Raw genomic sequence first — 18,120 nt, 5'->3', positions numbered from 1 at the left:
CTGTTACGTGCCTGAGGATTTTGGGCTTCTTGCTCTTTACTTTAATGATTAATTGATGTGGGGCTTAGTACCCCTGCTGGCTGGAGCTGATTCCACTGTGACACTTCAAGCCTTGGCAGAGCTCATTTCAGACAGGGACGTGACGTTTGACGCGCCCACAACGGAACGGGAGACAGTGGGCACCAGCTGATACTGGACGGGTCTTGATCTCGTAAATAGGCATAATTGTCACAAAAAGGCTGAGACCCCCTGGCTGGAGGCTAAGTAGGATCTATAGATCAGCGGCTTCCCTTGACAACACAACAGTCTCCTTCTGAGACACAATAGCAATAACACTTTCTGAAAGGGGGCATTAACAGGGATAAAAGAAGGGTTTTGCGAGTAATAAATATCAGGTTATTACTTTCTAAACCCATCCATAATCACACGGTATTGGCCTCTTTGCTTCAGCAGCCACATTAATTTTATGGTGCATTTTACTAATTATTAACTTCCTTGTTCTGTTGAGCCTGATACTTCAGTTCCACACCTCCTGTCAAACAAAGGCATGATCTGAATTGCTGTGTGCTGCATACCCCTTTATCATAACTTTCATTATTCTACACCCTGCCCTTGTGTAAAATCAGAATTAATTTCATGCTTTTCAACAACCATTTTGAGACACACATGAGCCTAATGAATTATGTTTTGCTAACATGAATGAATGAGTACTAATCCTGTTAAGGTGCAAAGAACAGAGGAAAGTACTGGATCAAGGATCAAGGTAGAAATAGTCATTTAGTGTGTCCCTTTCTGAATGATAGATGTTTTGCTTTATGGTAGCTGTTTTGCCTCAGGTATTTGAGGTGAGTATTGTTATATTTTTCACCCTGAAATTTCTTTCGATCAAACTTGCCACCATGGCAACTTAGGCATAGCAGGATCGTTTACATTTTCTTTTGTTCTTTTTGTCATTCTACCACTATGTTGATTAGGATACCCAATAAGCAGTCCTTAAAAATGCATGAACCCTAATGATAATACTTATACATCCCCCCCCCCTTTCTTGATGGGGCATGCAACATGTGGGGAGTCGGGGGAGCCCAGGTTGGAGAATAATGCTTAGACAATTATCAAAATAAGGTCTAGTAGACTTCAGGGTCATGCTATATATGGGGAGATTCGATTAATTATCCCATGTGACATGATTAGTGATGCAATTGCAGCCTTTCTAATTAATACCTGCCAGAGATGGAAGGAAGATGATTTGTTAATTGGCTCTTCCTATCCAACTACTGAGCATTTCTTACTGAAAATTAAACTATCCACTATTTATTCAGAATAAAACCCCACTATGAAAAAAATATTCTATAGCTATATGTCTGCACAGCCGTCCCGCCTTACGGAACAGACACAGAAAAGCTTTTTATGCTGGATGGACACAGAGAGTAATAGGCAAAGGAAAGCTTTGAGTGTCCAGAAACATAAATAACAGATCTTTGATGTTTCAGAAGGTGGTGTATGTGAGAAAGTGAAAGAGCTTTGATGTTATGTTGACATTAAAAGCGATCTTGAGGCCTCTACATTTCAGACATGTTGCTAAAGAAGTAGCATGGTCAGCCCCAGTGGATGGGGAGCAGCTGGCATTGCTCAACACTGGCCTTCTTTAGCCAGTTCGGGGGCTAAAGGAAAGTCCCAAAAATACTCCTCCACCACAGTGCTAATAACTACAGTGAATGCATCTACATTAGCAATCTGTAATTCACCACTGGTGCAGGTCCACCAGTGGTAGCAACATTAGAGAATGCAGTGTAGACATGATTGCTGAGTTTTTACATGTGGAAGAAATGACTAATTTTAAAAATATCAGTTTGTAGTAAACATCCCGTAAATAGTATGTCCTGGCATTTAAAAAAAAAAAAAAAAAATCATTCTTCAAATGAGTTTTTTCATGAGGGATTTTCTGCTCATGTTTCTTTTTATGGGATTTTTTACAACAAGGGAGAAACTAACCAACTATACAGAGATACAGTGAAACTACTATACATAAAGTGCTGTCAGTGCATAAAATAGACAAACTGGAAAATAGAATAATAATGTTTGCTGTCTTCTGTCAGTGATGGTGATCTTTAGAATAAAGCTTTCAGACTGAAAAGTGATTTTGCAAGGTGATGGTATGCTTTTAATTGACAACTGGTAGACAAACAGATTGTAATTACCAGAATTGAAATGTAGGCCTCAAATCACACAATTTGCTAAGCACTCCCAACCCCTAATGTCACAAGAGACATCTTGCAGGTTTTGGCCATTAGCCAGAATACCAGGATTAATTCTGATTTGACAATTGAGGCTTCCACTGAGTCCTACATTCCACATTAAAGCAGTAGCATGATTAAGGCTGGGATTTTCAAAGGTAAGCAAAGGAGTTCAGCAATTGATGCCCCTTTACTTTTAATAGGAGCCAGGCAGCTAACATCTTCAGGTGCCATTGATAATCCCAGCCTAAGGTTTTAAGGGTCTGTATAATAGCACTACAACTGGCATCTCCAAAGTTGTGTACAATACTTGAACATACATTAAGGAAGATGTGAAACAGAGATGTCCCAAAACTCTGAAAGGGATGAAAAAAATCCTAAAACCTCCAGTCTTTTACTTTGATTAATTAAAAGTCACATGAGAAACCTGACATTCCATTCTTCAATCAGGTGTTTTCTTTGTCACAATTTAAATATAAAAATTTAATAACCAAAGGAGGAAAAACAATTTCCCCTGCTGCTATTCAGGAAGTCATTCAAAAAATCTCCCCTTGACCATGTTGGCTTTTTGTCAAAGAATAATTTATGTGGCATCTGGTAGAGCCTTTCTACTTGTGCCATTCTCATATCTTGCCAGAAAGTCTGCTGTCTTAGAATACACCCTGGTCATATTTTTGTTAAATGTCAGTTTATATCACTTTTTTTCCCCTTCCTTTTTGGAATTCTCAGCTTTGACCCACCCACCCATCAGCTACATCAAATGTGGTTTTGTTCCCCTTAGGTTTCACCAGCGGCACAGCAGATGCAGCCCACTCAGACAATACAGCCGCCTCAGCCCACTGGGGGTCGCCGGAGGAGGGTGGTGGATGAAGACCCAGACGAGAGGCGGCGGAAATTTCTGGAAAGGAACCGAGCAGCTGCCACACGTTGCAGACAGAAGAGGAAGGTCTGGGTGATGTCACTGGAAAAGAAAGCAGAAGAACTCACCCAGACAAACATGCAACTTCAGGTGCGAGCTACTGTCTATATTCCCAGGACATAGAGGCAGTGTTTACGTTCAAGGGCATTTGGTACACCACCAGCCCCTGGCTGTCATGTGCTACCACTGCACATTGGATTAATAATGAGAACACCACCATAATTAAAGTTTATTTATCAAGATATACGCTCGTAAATTTAAAAAACATTTCAATTTCAGCAAAATCAGCCAGGAAAAGCTGTTTTGAGCTTCAGAGGCTTTACTGGACTGAATCATATTTATTTATTTTTCTTTTTTCTTTTAAAGTGACCATAACTCAACTATAAAAGGCTTCTTCAGAAAAGGCTATGCAGCTAAAATTCTAATTCAAAGCTAGCGGGACATGATTATAAATAGAACGGCCTGGTGGTAAGAAAAAGAAGGGAAGAGAATGTAAATAAAATCTGAAAGTGATAAGTAGACGTAGTCAGGCAGCAGCAGGGTCCGCACCAAAAGCATCTTGATTTTGTCTAATTAAGGACTGGCTCTTGCAGGTTGCCAGGAGTCAAAAGTCCATGCTCATTTAGGTAATTGTCTACTGCTGCCTTTCTTTTAAATATGGAGGCATGAATTATCTTGAGCAGAGTAGACGCTGCTCTGATTAAGGTGTAGCTCTGCATCCTGGGACTTGTACCATCCCTAGCAGCAATGCATATGATGGAATCTAGATGACAGCAGCTACATATTGTATTGTAGAACTCAGTGAGCCATATTAGGTCTGTGGACTATGTTTTGGCCTTCACTGGTGCCACAGTGTTTTCTAAAGGGATTAAAGTACTGAAGAAAAGAGCTCCTGGGCTGATGATGAACTGCTAGCTTACAGCACATGCCAGTTGGCATCAGTACATCTAATAGCCAAGTTGCATTAAATGAACAGAATGTTATAAAATAATGACCAGAATCGTAGAAATGGAAGGCTGGACAGGACCCCAAGAAGTGACCGAGTCCCCTCTGCTGACGCAGGCCCAAGTAAACCTACACCATCCCTGACAGGTGTTCCTGTCACTGGAGGTTTTTCAGAAGAGGTTGGAAAGAGTCCACAACCTCCTTTGGAAGCCTATTCCAGAATTTAACTATCCTGGTAGTTAGAAAGCTTTTCTTAACATCTAACCTAAATCTGCCTTGCTGCAGATTAAGCTGATAACTTCTTGTTCTACCACCAGTGGACATGGAGACCAATTGCTCACAGTCCTCTTTATAACATCCTTTAACATATTTGAAGATTGTTATCAGGCCCCTTCAGTCTTTTCTCAACATGCCCAGTTTTTTTTTTTAAACCTTTCCTCATAGGTCACGTTTCCTAAAATAGAGCTGTTTTGTGGCAAACTAATCCTGCTTGTACCAAAGGGCATTTTGACCATATAGGAGGAGAAATGACATCATATAAATCTACAAATTAAAATGCAGTTTTTGAGCCACTTAGGACTCAGGATAGGTGAGTCTAACATACCATGGATGAGCGAGCTATGCTATACTGTGAAATTGCAGGGAAGAGTAATAATTTTTATAAATCATCACCCATATGATCTAATGAATCTTTTCCCTCTCTGATTCTGAATATGATTCATTACCCATAATAATGAAGAGTGCAGATTTGCAAGCAAGATAAGATTATCTTACTGTTTAAAAAGGCAAAATGACATTTATTTTATATCAAAGAAAAATCTGAAACGGATTTTTTTTTAATTTAAAAATGTCTTTGTTAAGGCTTTTTTAATTAACATTTGTGTTATTTGCCATTGTACCAAGCAAAATTATACACATAATGTACTTACTTCAGATATACAGCACTGTGTATACAACATGCCATAAATTAACAATAATGGTGCTTAAATAACACTATTATGACACAAATGGTAAATACAATTAGAGGCAAGGCTAAAACACTAGATTACAATTGCTCAAATTGGCACTGATATAATAGAAGGAAATTGTCCCAATATCTACTGTGTAAAAGAATTCTCAGGCAATGAGCCAAATTCTGTGCAAAGATCAATCCTATTTACCTTGATTTTCTTAGTTATAGTGACCGGAGAAGTCTCACTTGTTTAACAGTCTTAAGAAAAGTCTCTTTTTCTTTTTCCTAGAATGAGGTTTCCATGTTGAAAAATGAGGTAGCACAGCTGAAACAGTTATTGTTAACACATAAAGACTGTCCAATAACAGCCATGCAGAAAGAGTCACAAGGATATCTAAGTAAGTAACTGGTGTATTTGCATTGTCAACAATCATTCATAAGAACAGCAATCCAAGGTACCAGTCCCTTCCTCCATCTATTCAGTACTTTCGTTTAGACGAATCTTTCTGAACATCATAGAATTAAGATTTAAAATGAACTATCTGGGGGATGAGCAAATAAATTAAAGGAGCACTCTCTTAAGAGTGATACGGACCCTAATCATGCAATTGACTGCTTAAAGGCAAACTACTGCTAGGAGACTCATTGACTTCTATAATATGCATCAATCAGTTGCAGAATTGGGGCCATATGTTTTAATGATCGCTTTATTTTACAAATTATTAATGTCTTTACCAAGGACCAACCAAAAATGGCATGGTGAGGTTTAAGCATAAAATAAAACTAATCTCTGCCACAAGTTGCTTGCAGGAAAGGCCCTGCCCCTGCCGTGAGAGGCACACAGATAATCACTTGTTCCCATGCAGAGGAGCCCCATTGAACTCAATGCTCCAATCCTACAAATGTATGACAGACAACAATGCTAGTGGTCCAGTAAAATACCTCAGAGCTGATCCTTAACTTGTACTTTGGTAAGTGGTGTAATGGTGAAATCCAAGAAATTCTAATCATGGAAAGGAAAAGTAACCAGGAAAACCTTACAAACATTTTCCTCCAATGAAAATGGTATCATACTCTGAACTTGGTATGCCTGAGGTCCACAAAGCTCCTTCAATCTCTTCTTTAATATTCATCTGTCATTAAAAAAGAAAAAGCTAATGCAGATACCGTAGCTACCTCGAGAGAAATAATCCAAGTGCACATACTGCATGCGTAGTAATTTAGGAACAAGTTCTCTGCTATGCTAAATTTCTGCTCAGCATGGTAGAGGGAGGAGATTGTTATAACTCCCTGATTCTCTGCCAGGCTCCAGAATAGGGTAGAGCGGCCTGAGAGCTGTTCTACTATTTGACAATATTTCCCTAAAGCAACAAACAGCCAGAGTTCAGTGTGCTCCAGCTGTGTCTCTTTCTCTCTTTTACCCCCTCCCCCACCAGTGGTTTCTCCAGGGAGGGCTGCATAGGTGCCTACTATGCCAGCTCTATGCCCTACATTGGGAGAGAATCATCAATATGGGAAATAGGACCAGATTCCATCCCCACTGCATCAAAGTGGCCCTTTAATATTACTTCCCAAGAAAATAGCATTTCAATATCTTTACTATTAAGTCTTGCTTGAATTAACATTTCTGTGCTGTGCTGCATATTTCAATCCTCTCTGTTTCAGCAAATAAAGCACTTAAGCGGCCCAGTGTTACCAACTCTCGTAATGACTCATTTTAAAAAAAGCAAGTTTTCTAGCTCTCATGGAGAAAAGCTTGGAAATGGGAACCTGAAAGGCTCAAAAAACCCTTGCAGGCGAATAAAAAGCACTCCATATCTACTATAGTTAAAATCTCGTGATTTTTGAACGACTGGAGTTGGCAGTCACGGCAGCCTTGGTGCTACGTCTTCTATTTAACAGTACTGTAATAAAGCACAGGCATTCTACATGTACACATCATTTTAGTTTGTATGTTCTTTTTTCCCCAGGTCCTGAGAGTAGTCCTCCTGCAAGCCCCGTCCCAGCTTGCTCACAACAGCAAGTCATCCAGCATAATACCATTACAACTTCCTCTTCCGTCAGTGATGTCGTAGGAAGCTCCACCCTCAGTCAGCTTGCCAGTCATAGAACAGACATGAACCCAATTCTTTAAAATGGATTGGTCAGAAACTGCTATGGGAGAGTGGGAGCATATCAAACGTCTTTTGTGTTAAGGATATTTTCAACACTAACTCAGCCCTGGAAGACTCCTCAATTCGTGGAAGACTCTGGCTTTCGTTTTTATAGTTATTAAAATATGCCTTTTATACTTAGTTACAAAAATGGGAGTTATGCAATTAATATCCTAGTAGCTTGGGAAATGCTTTGGTGCTTTCTCCAATTTTTTGGTACCAGTTACTTGTTTATAAACTGAAATGTTTCTGTACATATTTGTGTTTCCTTCTTACCAGTCTAGCCTGAGGCCTCAGAATCATGGAGTTTTGTTAAAGAGCAGCTTGTTAGCCAAAGTCATACATAGGTAGCTAGGAATAATTAGGCTTATAGACGTTCAGGGAGTCTGGTGATAGCACATTAAAAAGTGAGTTAGCTTTGCCATATCATCAGAAGCCCAATTCAGAGCCTCTTTCAGAGAAAAGAATGGTTATATAATACATGGATATCAGAACAAAATCAAACCCAGATAATATGCCCTCGTGTCTTGCTTTCCTCTTTCACTTCCCTATTGTCCTCCTTCTACTTAAGCTCTCTTTTGTCCTTCAACTGTCCTTGCATCTTTCCTCTCTAAACTCTTTAGCTCTTTCTCCTTCAAGCTCCCTCCTGCCTTCACATTCCAAGTGTCTCTTCTCCTCGCTGCCTTTTTTCTTCTGAGAATACTAATGAGGAAGAAAAGACTTCCTATGCACCCTATATTCCCCTTCCCCCCAAAAAAACACTTGTTGGCATGGTCTCTGCTTTCAATAGCCCTTCACCCACAGCTGGGCTGCACTGATCTTTTGCTTTTTAAAAAAGAAACATGCAGAAGTTTAATTCTCCTGATTTAGTGTTTTTAATAAACAGTGAAACAGTTTAGCCACAGGTGATGCTCGATTGAAAGCCAGCTGTGCTGCTGCTAGGGGGAAGGAGGCCTTGTAAGCTTCTTTTGTAAATGTCCATGGCAGAGTACAAGAATAGCAAATCACAGCTGTTTATTACAACTCTTTTTTTACACTGCCAACTGTTAAGGTAGAAAAGCCATGTAGTATATAATAATGCAGAACAGTTCTATTCACTAAACCAGTGACATTGTTCCATCATCAACTGCTAATAGCCTAAGATTTGTATTTGATTTATAGCCCATTAAATCAGCTTGACCAGTGAGGAATATGTTGTTGTTAACTATCAGGAAAAGATCAGTTCTTCACAGCTGATCTTTAAACATATGTAGGACAGATCCTTAGTAGGCATAGATCAGCATAGCTCCATTCACTTTAATGGAGCTATGCTAATTTACACTAGCTGAGGATCAGTCCCAGTATGATATTAAAAGCACTTTTTAGTGGCTGTATGCTACACAAGGCTGATGTAAACTCTGCTATATGCTGTGGATGAAATTCACCCTATGCAGAGGGTCAACAAAAGCCCTAGGCACGTCTTATATCCTAATTAAGCCCTATTTTGAATGCATAGGCCTTGTACTAGCCCTTGCACAAAAGTGATTTCACCCTGGGTTAGTACCAGTCACATATGGAAAATCAAGCGTTAAGAGCACAGTAGATAACAGCCAGTTATGTTATTTTTCAGCATGTTTGGATCTGATTCTGCTCCTGTTGAAATCAGTGGCAAAAATCCCATTGACTTCAATGGAAGTAGGACTAGGCTCTTCTTCTATTGTGATAAATGTTAGGAACTGCATTTTTAAAAAACAAAAGCTAATTAATATTACTCCTGGCAAATACTCTACTGCTGAAAACGCTTCATTCTGAAGTTGAGTTGTTTTCCTCAAAGGTGGTTTCATTGTTTTTAGAGGAATAATAGTTTTTTAAAAAGGGTGTTTTTTATTTAAAAAAAACAACCCAACCTACACAAACAAATGAAAGCCTTTTTCCCCTGTGAAGCACTGAAGTGAATAGAGCCCATTTGGAAGAAAAAGCAATTTCCAGGGATCATGAATCACAATTTCTGAATTCATTTGTATCTGAGTAACTCAGTTAGCTTTTTATCAGTATTCTTCAACAGCCGTCTTTCCATTTATGCAAATATTTTTGGAAAAAGAATGGAGTGTACAGTATAAATCTTGACTTGATTATATAGTCTAAGAACCAAAACAATTAAGAAAAAATACAAATATAAAGGATTTTCTATTATATTTTAGACAAACATATACTTTTAAAGTGTTTTAAATATTGAATCTATAATTCATTTTTTAAAGTCCAAGTGTAATAGCTGAATGGTTTTGCTTCCTCATAGCTAAGGAAATTTTGTTCAAATATACAGCTTTAAACATAAAGTTCCAGTTGAATCGCCAATATAAAAATAGTATTATCTGTCCACATTTCATGCCTCACCATCCAACTCTGTGCCCCCCCAAAATGCCAGTATAGTGTTAATTTAGTTAAAACTTTTTGTTTTGCATGGATAGCACTTAAAAACATTTAAAAAACAACTGTCGATAATATTCGAAAACCAATGAGCGACACTGCACTAGAATTAAGATTTGGTTTTATTTTTGTTCAGTCTCAACTGAAATGTTAAACTGAAAGCCTCCACAGTTGGAAAAAAATAAATAAATAAAATCTTGCCTGAATTTTGTTAAATCCAGCAACTTGACCGTTTGACTGATGTATATTATATATAGCTCAATGTGTCTTTTTTTTTTTTAATGCTAACTAGGCAAACCAACCACACTTTAGCCTAAATGTGTAATTATAATGAACTATCTCCTCTCTATGCTATTGGCCTATTGGTATAATTGTTATTAGTGATGTGGAAATAAGTAAAGAATGAAAGCTATTTGCTATTGCTTCTTGTAACTAAGTGCAAGGTTCACAGGCCAAAACAACATGCAGCATATCAGTAAAAGGACCAACCATACCATGCACCTTTCATTGCTCAACAGATTAACTTCCATCATGCTTAAAATATGTTTGCTTTTTGGAGGACTGACCCTGCAGCCTTTATTTAGGCAAGTAGTCCTTACAGGTCATCTCACTGGAGACGCTGATCTATCTGTGGGCTGCAGGAAGAGGGCCTATATTGTTCTCCAGAGAACATCTCCTATTTAGCAGAAGCATCGTGTTTTTAAATTCCATTATTCTAAATGCATTTTCTGTGCTGTTTCATTCAAGGATAAATTCTGGCTTTCCATGAGCTACTGCTGAAGGCTGGTGTGTGTTACACCTGCCTTTCTCCAGCCTATTGCAGCTGTCAAAGTCACTGCCATTGAGCTACTAGGCTGGCTCCCCAGCCTTATTTCATGGGCGTTAACAGTACAGATGGATGATTCTGGCCCCGTTTCTCATTCAAAATGAAGCATCCAAATGTGAAACATTTCTGTGTACATCATCTCTCACTGTGTGACGCTGAAAGAAAGTATGTTGGAAATCCCAGCCATGGATGAATGCAATATTTTACCAAAAGTGCTGTGTTGTGATTCAAACATTTTGTCCCCCTGAGTCAATTTATGCAAGCCATATTCATAAAACTGCCTGTGGGAGACCAGTAGTTTGTGTGCTATCATGTTGTGTTTTATAAGGACAATGATGATGATGTAGAGCATTTCATGCTGCTTGGAGTTAATTCATGCGGTATAACTAAATGTATGCAGCCTGTGTTCTGAAGAGTGGAAAGTCAATGGTTCAACGTCAGGTGATTAGTTGCCTCAATATATATGGATTTTAGCATGTTAACTGATCTTGTCCTGTTAACTAACAAAACCAGCTGTAACTGTTGTTAAAAACCTGACTTTTGGGGGATTTATATTTTTTTAAGCAACAATATTAGGTGTTTAAAACAGCCTTTAAGTTAGCATAGAGGGTGCTTTTTAGTAGCTAACACCACATTTAAAAAAAAAAAAAAAGTATATAGTGAATTTATGAAAATTCATGAGGACCAAAGCAAAATTTAAACAGGAATCTATTAATGTAGTATTCACATAGAATTTTATAAAGTATTTATTAATAAATGTTATTTTAACACATTCCATTTGAACAGTATTCTTGTATAGAATCTGGGTGTTTTTTTTAAGTTACAATATTAGTTTTGCAATAAACTACTCTAGGTGTATGTGTATCTTAATCTTTTAGGGTCTCAAGCAGAAGTTGTCCATCTAAGATGGAAAGGTTTGCTGAGGTCTATTGTATAGAAATTTCTAGGATTGATTGTTTTCTTTAAAGCAGCATCTGCTTTTTGTAACAACAAAAGTTATGAACCTACAATTGTTTTTTTTCTGAAAATGTGTTCTCTCATTTTAGAAAGCACAGGTAAGCTAAAGGGAAATAATACATAAAACTGGAAAGCCTGTCTTTATTAGGCTGATTATATATATCACCCATGGAGCTCTAACCCCATTCTTGCTTCTCTTCTAATATTACATAGTGAGTTGCACTATACTGCCTTATCATTACTCTTTCTGTCCTTTACTAAGCAGTATTGACTAGCTTTAGACCACTGAAGCTCCATTTTATATCAGATAAAATTATTGGAGGGGGGAGAAAAAATCTTAAATTTGTTCAAATAAAAACAGTGCCTATGAAACAAAACCAGTTACAATTAATATCTTATTTCTACATTTCAGTTATTTATATTATTTTACAATTGCACTTTAGCTATCACTCTCTCTTTCTCGCTCTCCTTTGTTGAATCATTTAAACGTTTGCACCAGATACATTTATATGCTTTCACTGGTGGCATATCTACAGCTTGTCTGTCACACTCACCCAAAAGGAGGCGAGCTAAGAGAAGCTGAGTACAGCCAATCTGCAACATGACTTAGACTTTACACCTGCCTCATGATGGCATATAAATGTTTTATTATGCAAAGTATGTGAGGCACCATCTAACGTCTTTTTACTTATAGTCTATCTCATCCTGAGAACCAAAGTGTCCTGCATACCGTAGGGCAAGTGAGTGGCTCTATTGTACATGCCCTTTGACTGTTGTCCAGCCCATGGTAGCTATCGAGCGGCAGTGATAACAATGGCCATACAATGTGCTTGAATTTTAAGTCCATAAAATATAATGTTGCCTTGTACTTAACAGGGGACAGCACCTTTTAAAAAATAAAAAAAAAATAAATAAATTAAAACCTAAGAACAAACAAAAGGAATTAAAATCTCCCGTGAAAAAATTCATTCATCTGACGTAGTCACCAAAGATGATAGAGTTTCTGTTCACGTGTGACTGCTTGTGGTTATTTGGTTTTTATCACTTGTTTTGTGCTTGGAGCTAAATTGCATCCCAGGGCTTGTTTTCTTTCTGCGAGTCTTCCATATCTTTCAGCAAACTTTAAAGACAATGTAAGGCCAAAATGTCAGTGTGGACTAAAAGATTAATTCTCTGTGTTGGAAGTCTGATCCCTTTCTAAGGTTTTCCTTTGCCAGGAATCGATAATTATGTTCAGTTAAATTTAGACCAATGTGTAATATCTGGTATGCAGGATCTGTAGGCCCTGTCTTAGTACAAGTTAAACATTGCTTATGTTTAGTTGCATGAGGTGGAACCATTTCAGAATCTTTGTATTGATTTATAATGTAGCGTTTGCCTTGTGTCACAGCTCTAGACAAAAGATAATCTTTTGATTCTGTTTCACACGTTAAATTGTAGCTTTTACAGCAATTGCAAGAGAAACAACAAGAGACGGGGAAAACTAGTATTGATAGGTAAGGATAAGATTATATCACAGAGCTCATGGAAGTCACAGATTCCATGACTTTCAGAGACCTCTGTTACATTTTCCACTGGGGGGGGGGGGGGGGGAAGGGTTTGAAGAGAGAGGGGAGCTTGAGCTGTCAGCCCTGTGGGGGGGCCCTGGAGCTCAGCCATTTGGATTATTGGGGGGACCCACCACACTCAGCTGATGTGAGGGAACCGACAGCTCCCAGTACTGTGGAGGGGGCCTCGCAGCTGTCAGCCACCATGCAATGGGTGCTGGACCTCCACACACCCTCCAGCAGCAGGGCTCAGTCTTTCATCCCCCAAGCCCCCTGGTCAACACCTCCCTCCCCCCCATTATTTTTAGTAAGCCACCGAGGGCAGGGCTTCCATGAATTTTTGTTTATTGCCTGTGACCTGTCCGTGACTTTTTTACTAAAAATAACCATGACAAAATCTTCCCCTTGACTGTCAATAAGGTTAAGTTTGAAAGGAAATGGATTTTCCATCCCTCTCTCCCTGAAGCCTGTTAAATGATCCCTGTCAGGGATAACTTTTACCATGGCTCAGAAAGATACTTCTGAAAGGCAAACCCTTTCTCCACCAAGGATTTGATCTGCAGCTCTTCTTCAGGCAAAACTCAATTGTTTCCCATTCCATATTTGTGGGCTTTCCCCCCACCCCCATATATTGCTCAATTTAAAAACTGATCAGTTGCTTCTTTTATATGTAGTTACTATACAGGAACACTGATTTTTAAAGAAACTTTTAGCACTGCTTGGAGTAAGCCTAAACTATGGAAGTCTATAGATGTATATTAAAAAAAAAAAGGTGCTGTCACTTTAAGTTTTGGGCTTGAGGTTGTTTGTATTGTACTAAAGGTTTTTTGTTTGTCTGTTTGTTTTATTCTGTAAAAGCAACCACCTTCCTTGCTGGAAGGAGAGAAATTTTTCTTTTTTTTTTTTTTTTTTGGTACATAAGTGTAAATACATGCTGCGGCATTAAATATGTTTAATTTTATGTTAAGCTTTTTGTTGCGTCATGAACACATTTATTGTTACAAATGGACAGTGCGTTCATTGAGACTGTTTGCCTAGTTCAGATTTTTACATCTCTTTCTAGCTACAAGAGACCAGATTTTGTGCATTTGTACAAATGTTAATAATATCACTGCAATTCCAATATAATAAAGCACTCAAATGCAAACAATGCCTCTAATTTGCTGTGTCCCTTTGTATGAGTCAGGCAGGTAGTGGGTGGTGGTGGGGATGGAAACAGCCTGGGGGTGGGAGGTGATAGACTATAACCTGCCTGAGAGTAGCCTAAATTGGTCAGCAGAGTTTCTCTCTTAGCTTTCTCAGCAGTGGAGATAGTGAAGGATGCAAATCTTCAACTGGCTGACCTTCCTATGAGGAGCTGAGAGCCTTCCTTTTTTATTGCCATCAGTGGAAGAAAGTCCTATGCAGAGACCACTATAAGGCCAACACGACACTTAAGCCCCGTGCAGGATTCAAGTGCTGTACAGGCCTTAATTTCACCCAGTGACAACGAGGGCATGCAGCACCTTGCACGATTGAGCCTTCGCATTGAACTCCTCTCCTCTGCAGAGGGCCTACCGTAGGCCTCAAAAATTATGTCTATACAGCACATTCAAACCCATAGCTGGTCTGCCATAGCTGTCTTGCTGCTGTGTAGACTCTGGGAACTTCCCCTCATGTAGAGGCCTAGAGCCCTGGCTCTGGCCCCAGCCCAGAAGTCTACACTGCAGTGAAACAGCCCCGCAGCCTAAGCCCAAGTCAGCTAGCACTGGCCAGCCACAGGTGTTGGGTTGCTGTGTGGACATACCCAAAGAGTGTTAGTAGGCCTTGCATGAGCCCTCTGCACGGGGGTAGTCTACTATGTAGAGAGACTGGCCCCCACCTTTCTAATTAGTGAAAACTGGATACTGCCCTGCCTCTTCCAAGACTCCACTGCTGCCCCACTACTTCCCCCAAGACCCCACCCATGCTCCACTTCCTCCCAAGGCCCCACCCCTGTTGCTCACTGTTCTTCCTCCCTCTCCACTCCCTGGATCATATCAAGGAGCCTGACTGCAGGTAGGAGGCAGGCCAGGCTGAACAGGGGCTGGTGCAGGTTAATAACTTGGCACCTCCCCCGGCCCCACAGTGACTTTTCATTCGGGTGCCTGTTAGGGTTTCCAGGTCCCTGGCAACTGTAAATGGCACCCGGACACAGAAGTTAAAAACTGGACTGTCCAGGTAAAATCTAGACAGGTGGCAACATGATATGTATCTTCTACATCCCAGCAGAATTGTATCAGATGCCTCTACTCCTCCTTGACGCTCAACGTTTATATCTAACTAATTTCAAGCTGGCGTGAGCCTTCCTCTCCAGCAGCAAACCCAACTTCCAGGGAATTCCTGTGCTTGCCTGGAAATCATTCAGGATAAGAAAAGAGCAGGAAAACACTCTTTCGAGAGCTGAAAGGCTGAGAAAATTGGGTATGTTGGCAAGTCTCCTGTTGCTGTGTCACTATGCCCGCATGTTGTTCTAACTCTTGGAGCCAATCCCAATACCCGTACACTAGGCCTCCTCTCCTTGCACCCTGTGCAGGGTCAGTCAAATTGCAGTCTCTCTCTCTCTCTCACCACAGATTGATTCTGACCAGCCGCGCCAGCCAACCCAAAAGGGACAGGGAGAAGTTAGGACTGTGCACCCCATCCCCATTTGCAATGGCTTGCAGCGTTTATGCAGGAGGACACACACTGCTCCCTCCTTAACGGTGAAACAGTGCCTGTGCTCCCCTGACACTCAGAGGCACACTGGCAGCTGAAGCGCCTAGCAAGGCAGGACAGTTCTGCATTGCTCCTAAAGCAGGGCTCTAGCCCACAGTTTAGCTCAGGGGTCTTCAAAGTGGGCTGGGGTGGAGGAATGGTGTGGGGGGGGGGAGGGGCGCGGAAGCCCCTGCTGCCCCAGTCCTCACAGCAAGGAAGCCGCGGGAGGGTCCTCACAGGAACCCCTGCCGGGGGAGAGGGGGGGGGGGGACTGAGCAGAGAAGCCCCACTGCCCAGGGGCTCCCAGCTTGGAAGCCTCCCCCACCCCAGACTGTAACCCCACTCCCAGCCCCACCTGACAGGAGTGCAGAGTAAAAGGTTTGAGGACCACTGGTTTAGCCTGTGCCTGTCCCGCAAGACTCCACTGCTTAGTGTCCAAGTTACTAAAAAGGAGCGTCCTACCTTTAAAAATAGCTGCCTCTGCTGACACATCACAAGACTATTCCTGTCACTGCAGTTATATTTACTCCTGACAACGAGCTAGGAGACGTGTATTTATTCCAAGGTATCCCAGTCCTCGACAGCCGCATCGTTGGTTTCCTTCAAAGCACCCCAACCAGATTGTACTGTAGTTGTTCCCTTCTCCACTCTTACACTTCATCCCTCAATGTTGCTCTGTACAACATACATAGCATAAAAAAAGTTTTTTGTTTTTTTTTTTAATTAGCAACATTGCTCACTCCTTCCTTCATCCTGGGGGCAGCTGAGGCCCAAACCAACTCTAAGTGCAAACTGGATTAGCCACAGGGCTGCTCTAATTTACAGCAGCTTGAATAGGACCCCAGAGATTGTTCCGTCAACCAAAGATCCATAAATCCCACTGCACTTTGCTTCATCCCCTTGCGCCTGGACCTGTATATCTCCTTACCCTCAGCTGTCTGATTAAGACACCTTTTAAGTTCCACTGTTCATTCAAGTGTTACAAGAAGTATTCAGTACAGTACTACAGAAAAGGACTAAATATATTGTATGCAGTCAATAAGTGTAGTATTAATGGAGAAACATTCCACTGGATAAAAATCTAACTCCAAGAGAACCAAGACCGGTGATGAATGATTACAAACCAGGTTAGGAGGTGGTGATAAGTTGGCTCCCATCACACACACTGTACCCCATGAATGAACACAAATACATCAGCGTAAATTTGAGGGTGACAGAATCATTTTAGGACAGGTAGACATTCCTAAAGAGGAGAAACCCTGGATCCAGAAGTAAACAGAATCAAGAACTGATAAGCTGCAAGTGCATCTTCCATAGAAAATTCAGAAGTAATGATGATAGGGTGAAAAAAACATAAAAGAGAACAACAACAACAACGTGGGCTATACGCTGCCTTCCTGTCAGACACAGGAAATGTCTGAAGTCAAGAGATGTGCATGGCATGGAGTGAAGGACAAGGTGACTGTAAGCTAGTGAAAGAAACCTAAATACCAATTCATTGTCTAGTACCATTAGGCAAGTAAACAATATTTAGTTGCAAACATAGAGGAATAAAGTATAAAGCAGGAGGAATCACCATGGCAGTGTACAAAAAAAACTGGGAGCCTAATCCTGGAGTATTGTGCTTGATTTTGAATGTCATAGTACATGTAGAATAGGAAAAGATACAGGGGAAAAAAAAACCCAACTCAACAACAAAGCTCTGGGTTTATAGCAACAAGAGTTTAGAAAAATTAGGTATTACATTGCATGCGATGATATGAACAACATAATCCTGAGGTGTGGTCAGAAGGCATATGCTGCAACGATAGCATAGGAGAATGAGAGGGCACGAGCTAAATCTAAGGCCTTGTCTACACACACAGGTTGTATCCATTTAGCTAAATGGGATTAGAAACTGATTTAGTTAAAATTGGTGCAAACCCTTTTGCGTGGACACTCCTGAAATCCGGTTAAAGGTGCTTTATAGTGATTTGGCTTACATTTCTAAGCCAATTAGTTTAATCTATTCAATTTGTGTGCGTGTAGACATGGCCTCGGCAAGGAGGCAACACAGGGTGAGTTTAAGTGCCCAAAGCCTGATTGTCTGCAACTCTCCAGTCCCATGTTGCTGCTCAGTAGGCACAAAGGGACCAGAAAGCAGGCTGCTTCTCTGTCTGGAGATTCCTGCAGCATAGGGGAACTTCCCCCCCCCCAAACAGAACTGGAATAGGTCTGGGAAGGTCTGCTATCCCCCAGTGCAAACATCTGGATGTGACCAGAGCCCATGCTGTGCTCCAGCTATCCCTGACTGGCAGACAGCCCTTAGCTAGCCAGCCAGCCAGCTAGGTAGTTTACAGCAGCCTCTAGACTGTTCAATCTATGCTGTGGCCAGGGTCAGTGTAAAACAATCCAGAATCAGGAAACTGCACCTTCCTTCTCTGCAGTGCCCCATTCTGAGAATCTGGCCCATGTGCAGTAATGAAT

General features: G+C 40.6%; 2 protein-coding genes across 10 annotated transcripts in view; one reads left to right on the top strand and one right to left on the bottom strand.

Annotated features, from left to right (window-relative positions):
* CREB5 (cAMP responsive element binding protein 5) overlaps positions 1-11,637 on the top strand; it is a 305,374-nt gene extending 293,737 nt beyond the window's left edge. For all 6 annotated transcript variants that reach the window (XM_067562002.1, XM_067562001.1, XM_067562003.1 and 3 more), the window contains 3 exons: positions 3,016-3,243; positions 5,340-5,448; positions 7,021-11,637. In XM_067562002.1, coding sequence (XP_067418103.1) covers positions 3,016-3,243; positions 5,340-5,448; positions 7,021-7,184 — 501 coding nt within the window. In that variant the 3' untranslated portion in view covers positions 7,185-11,637. The remainder of the gene's footprint in view (positions 1-3,015; positions 3,244-5,339; positions 5,449-7,020) is intronic.
* Positions 1-18,120, bottom strand: part of TRIL (TLR4 interactor with leucine rich repeats) — a 102,783-nt gene that overhangs the window by 17,899 nt on the left and 66,764 nt on the right. For 2 of the 4 annotated variants that reach the window (XM_067561995.1, XM_067561996.1), the window contains one exon: positions 2,136-3,195. The exons of 1 other annotated variant lie outside the window; for it this stretch is intronic. The gene's annotated coding sequence lies outside the window, so the exon portion shown is untranslated. Of the gene's footprint in view, positions 1-2,135; positions 3,196-5,258; positions 5,336-18,120 lie in introns of those variants that run through there. One more of the 4 variants, XM_067561997.1, reaches the window with a different exon arrangement.

The sequence above is a fragment of the Emydura macquarii genome, unplaced genomic scaffold, assembly GCF_026122565.2.
Source record: "Emydura macquarii macquarii isolate MOO-44397 ecotype Brisbane River unplaced genomic scaffold, CSIRO-AGI_Emac_v2 contig_2422, whole genome shotgun sequence".
Classification (NCBI taxonomy): Eukaryota; Metazoa; Chordata; order Testudines; family Chelidae; genus Emydura; species Emydura macquarii.
This window is presented reverse-complemented; position numbering and strand designations above follow the sequence as displayed.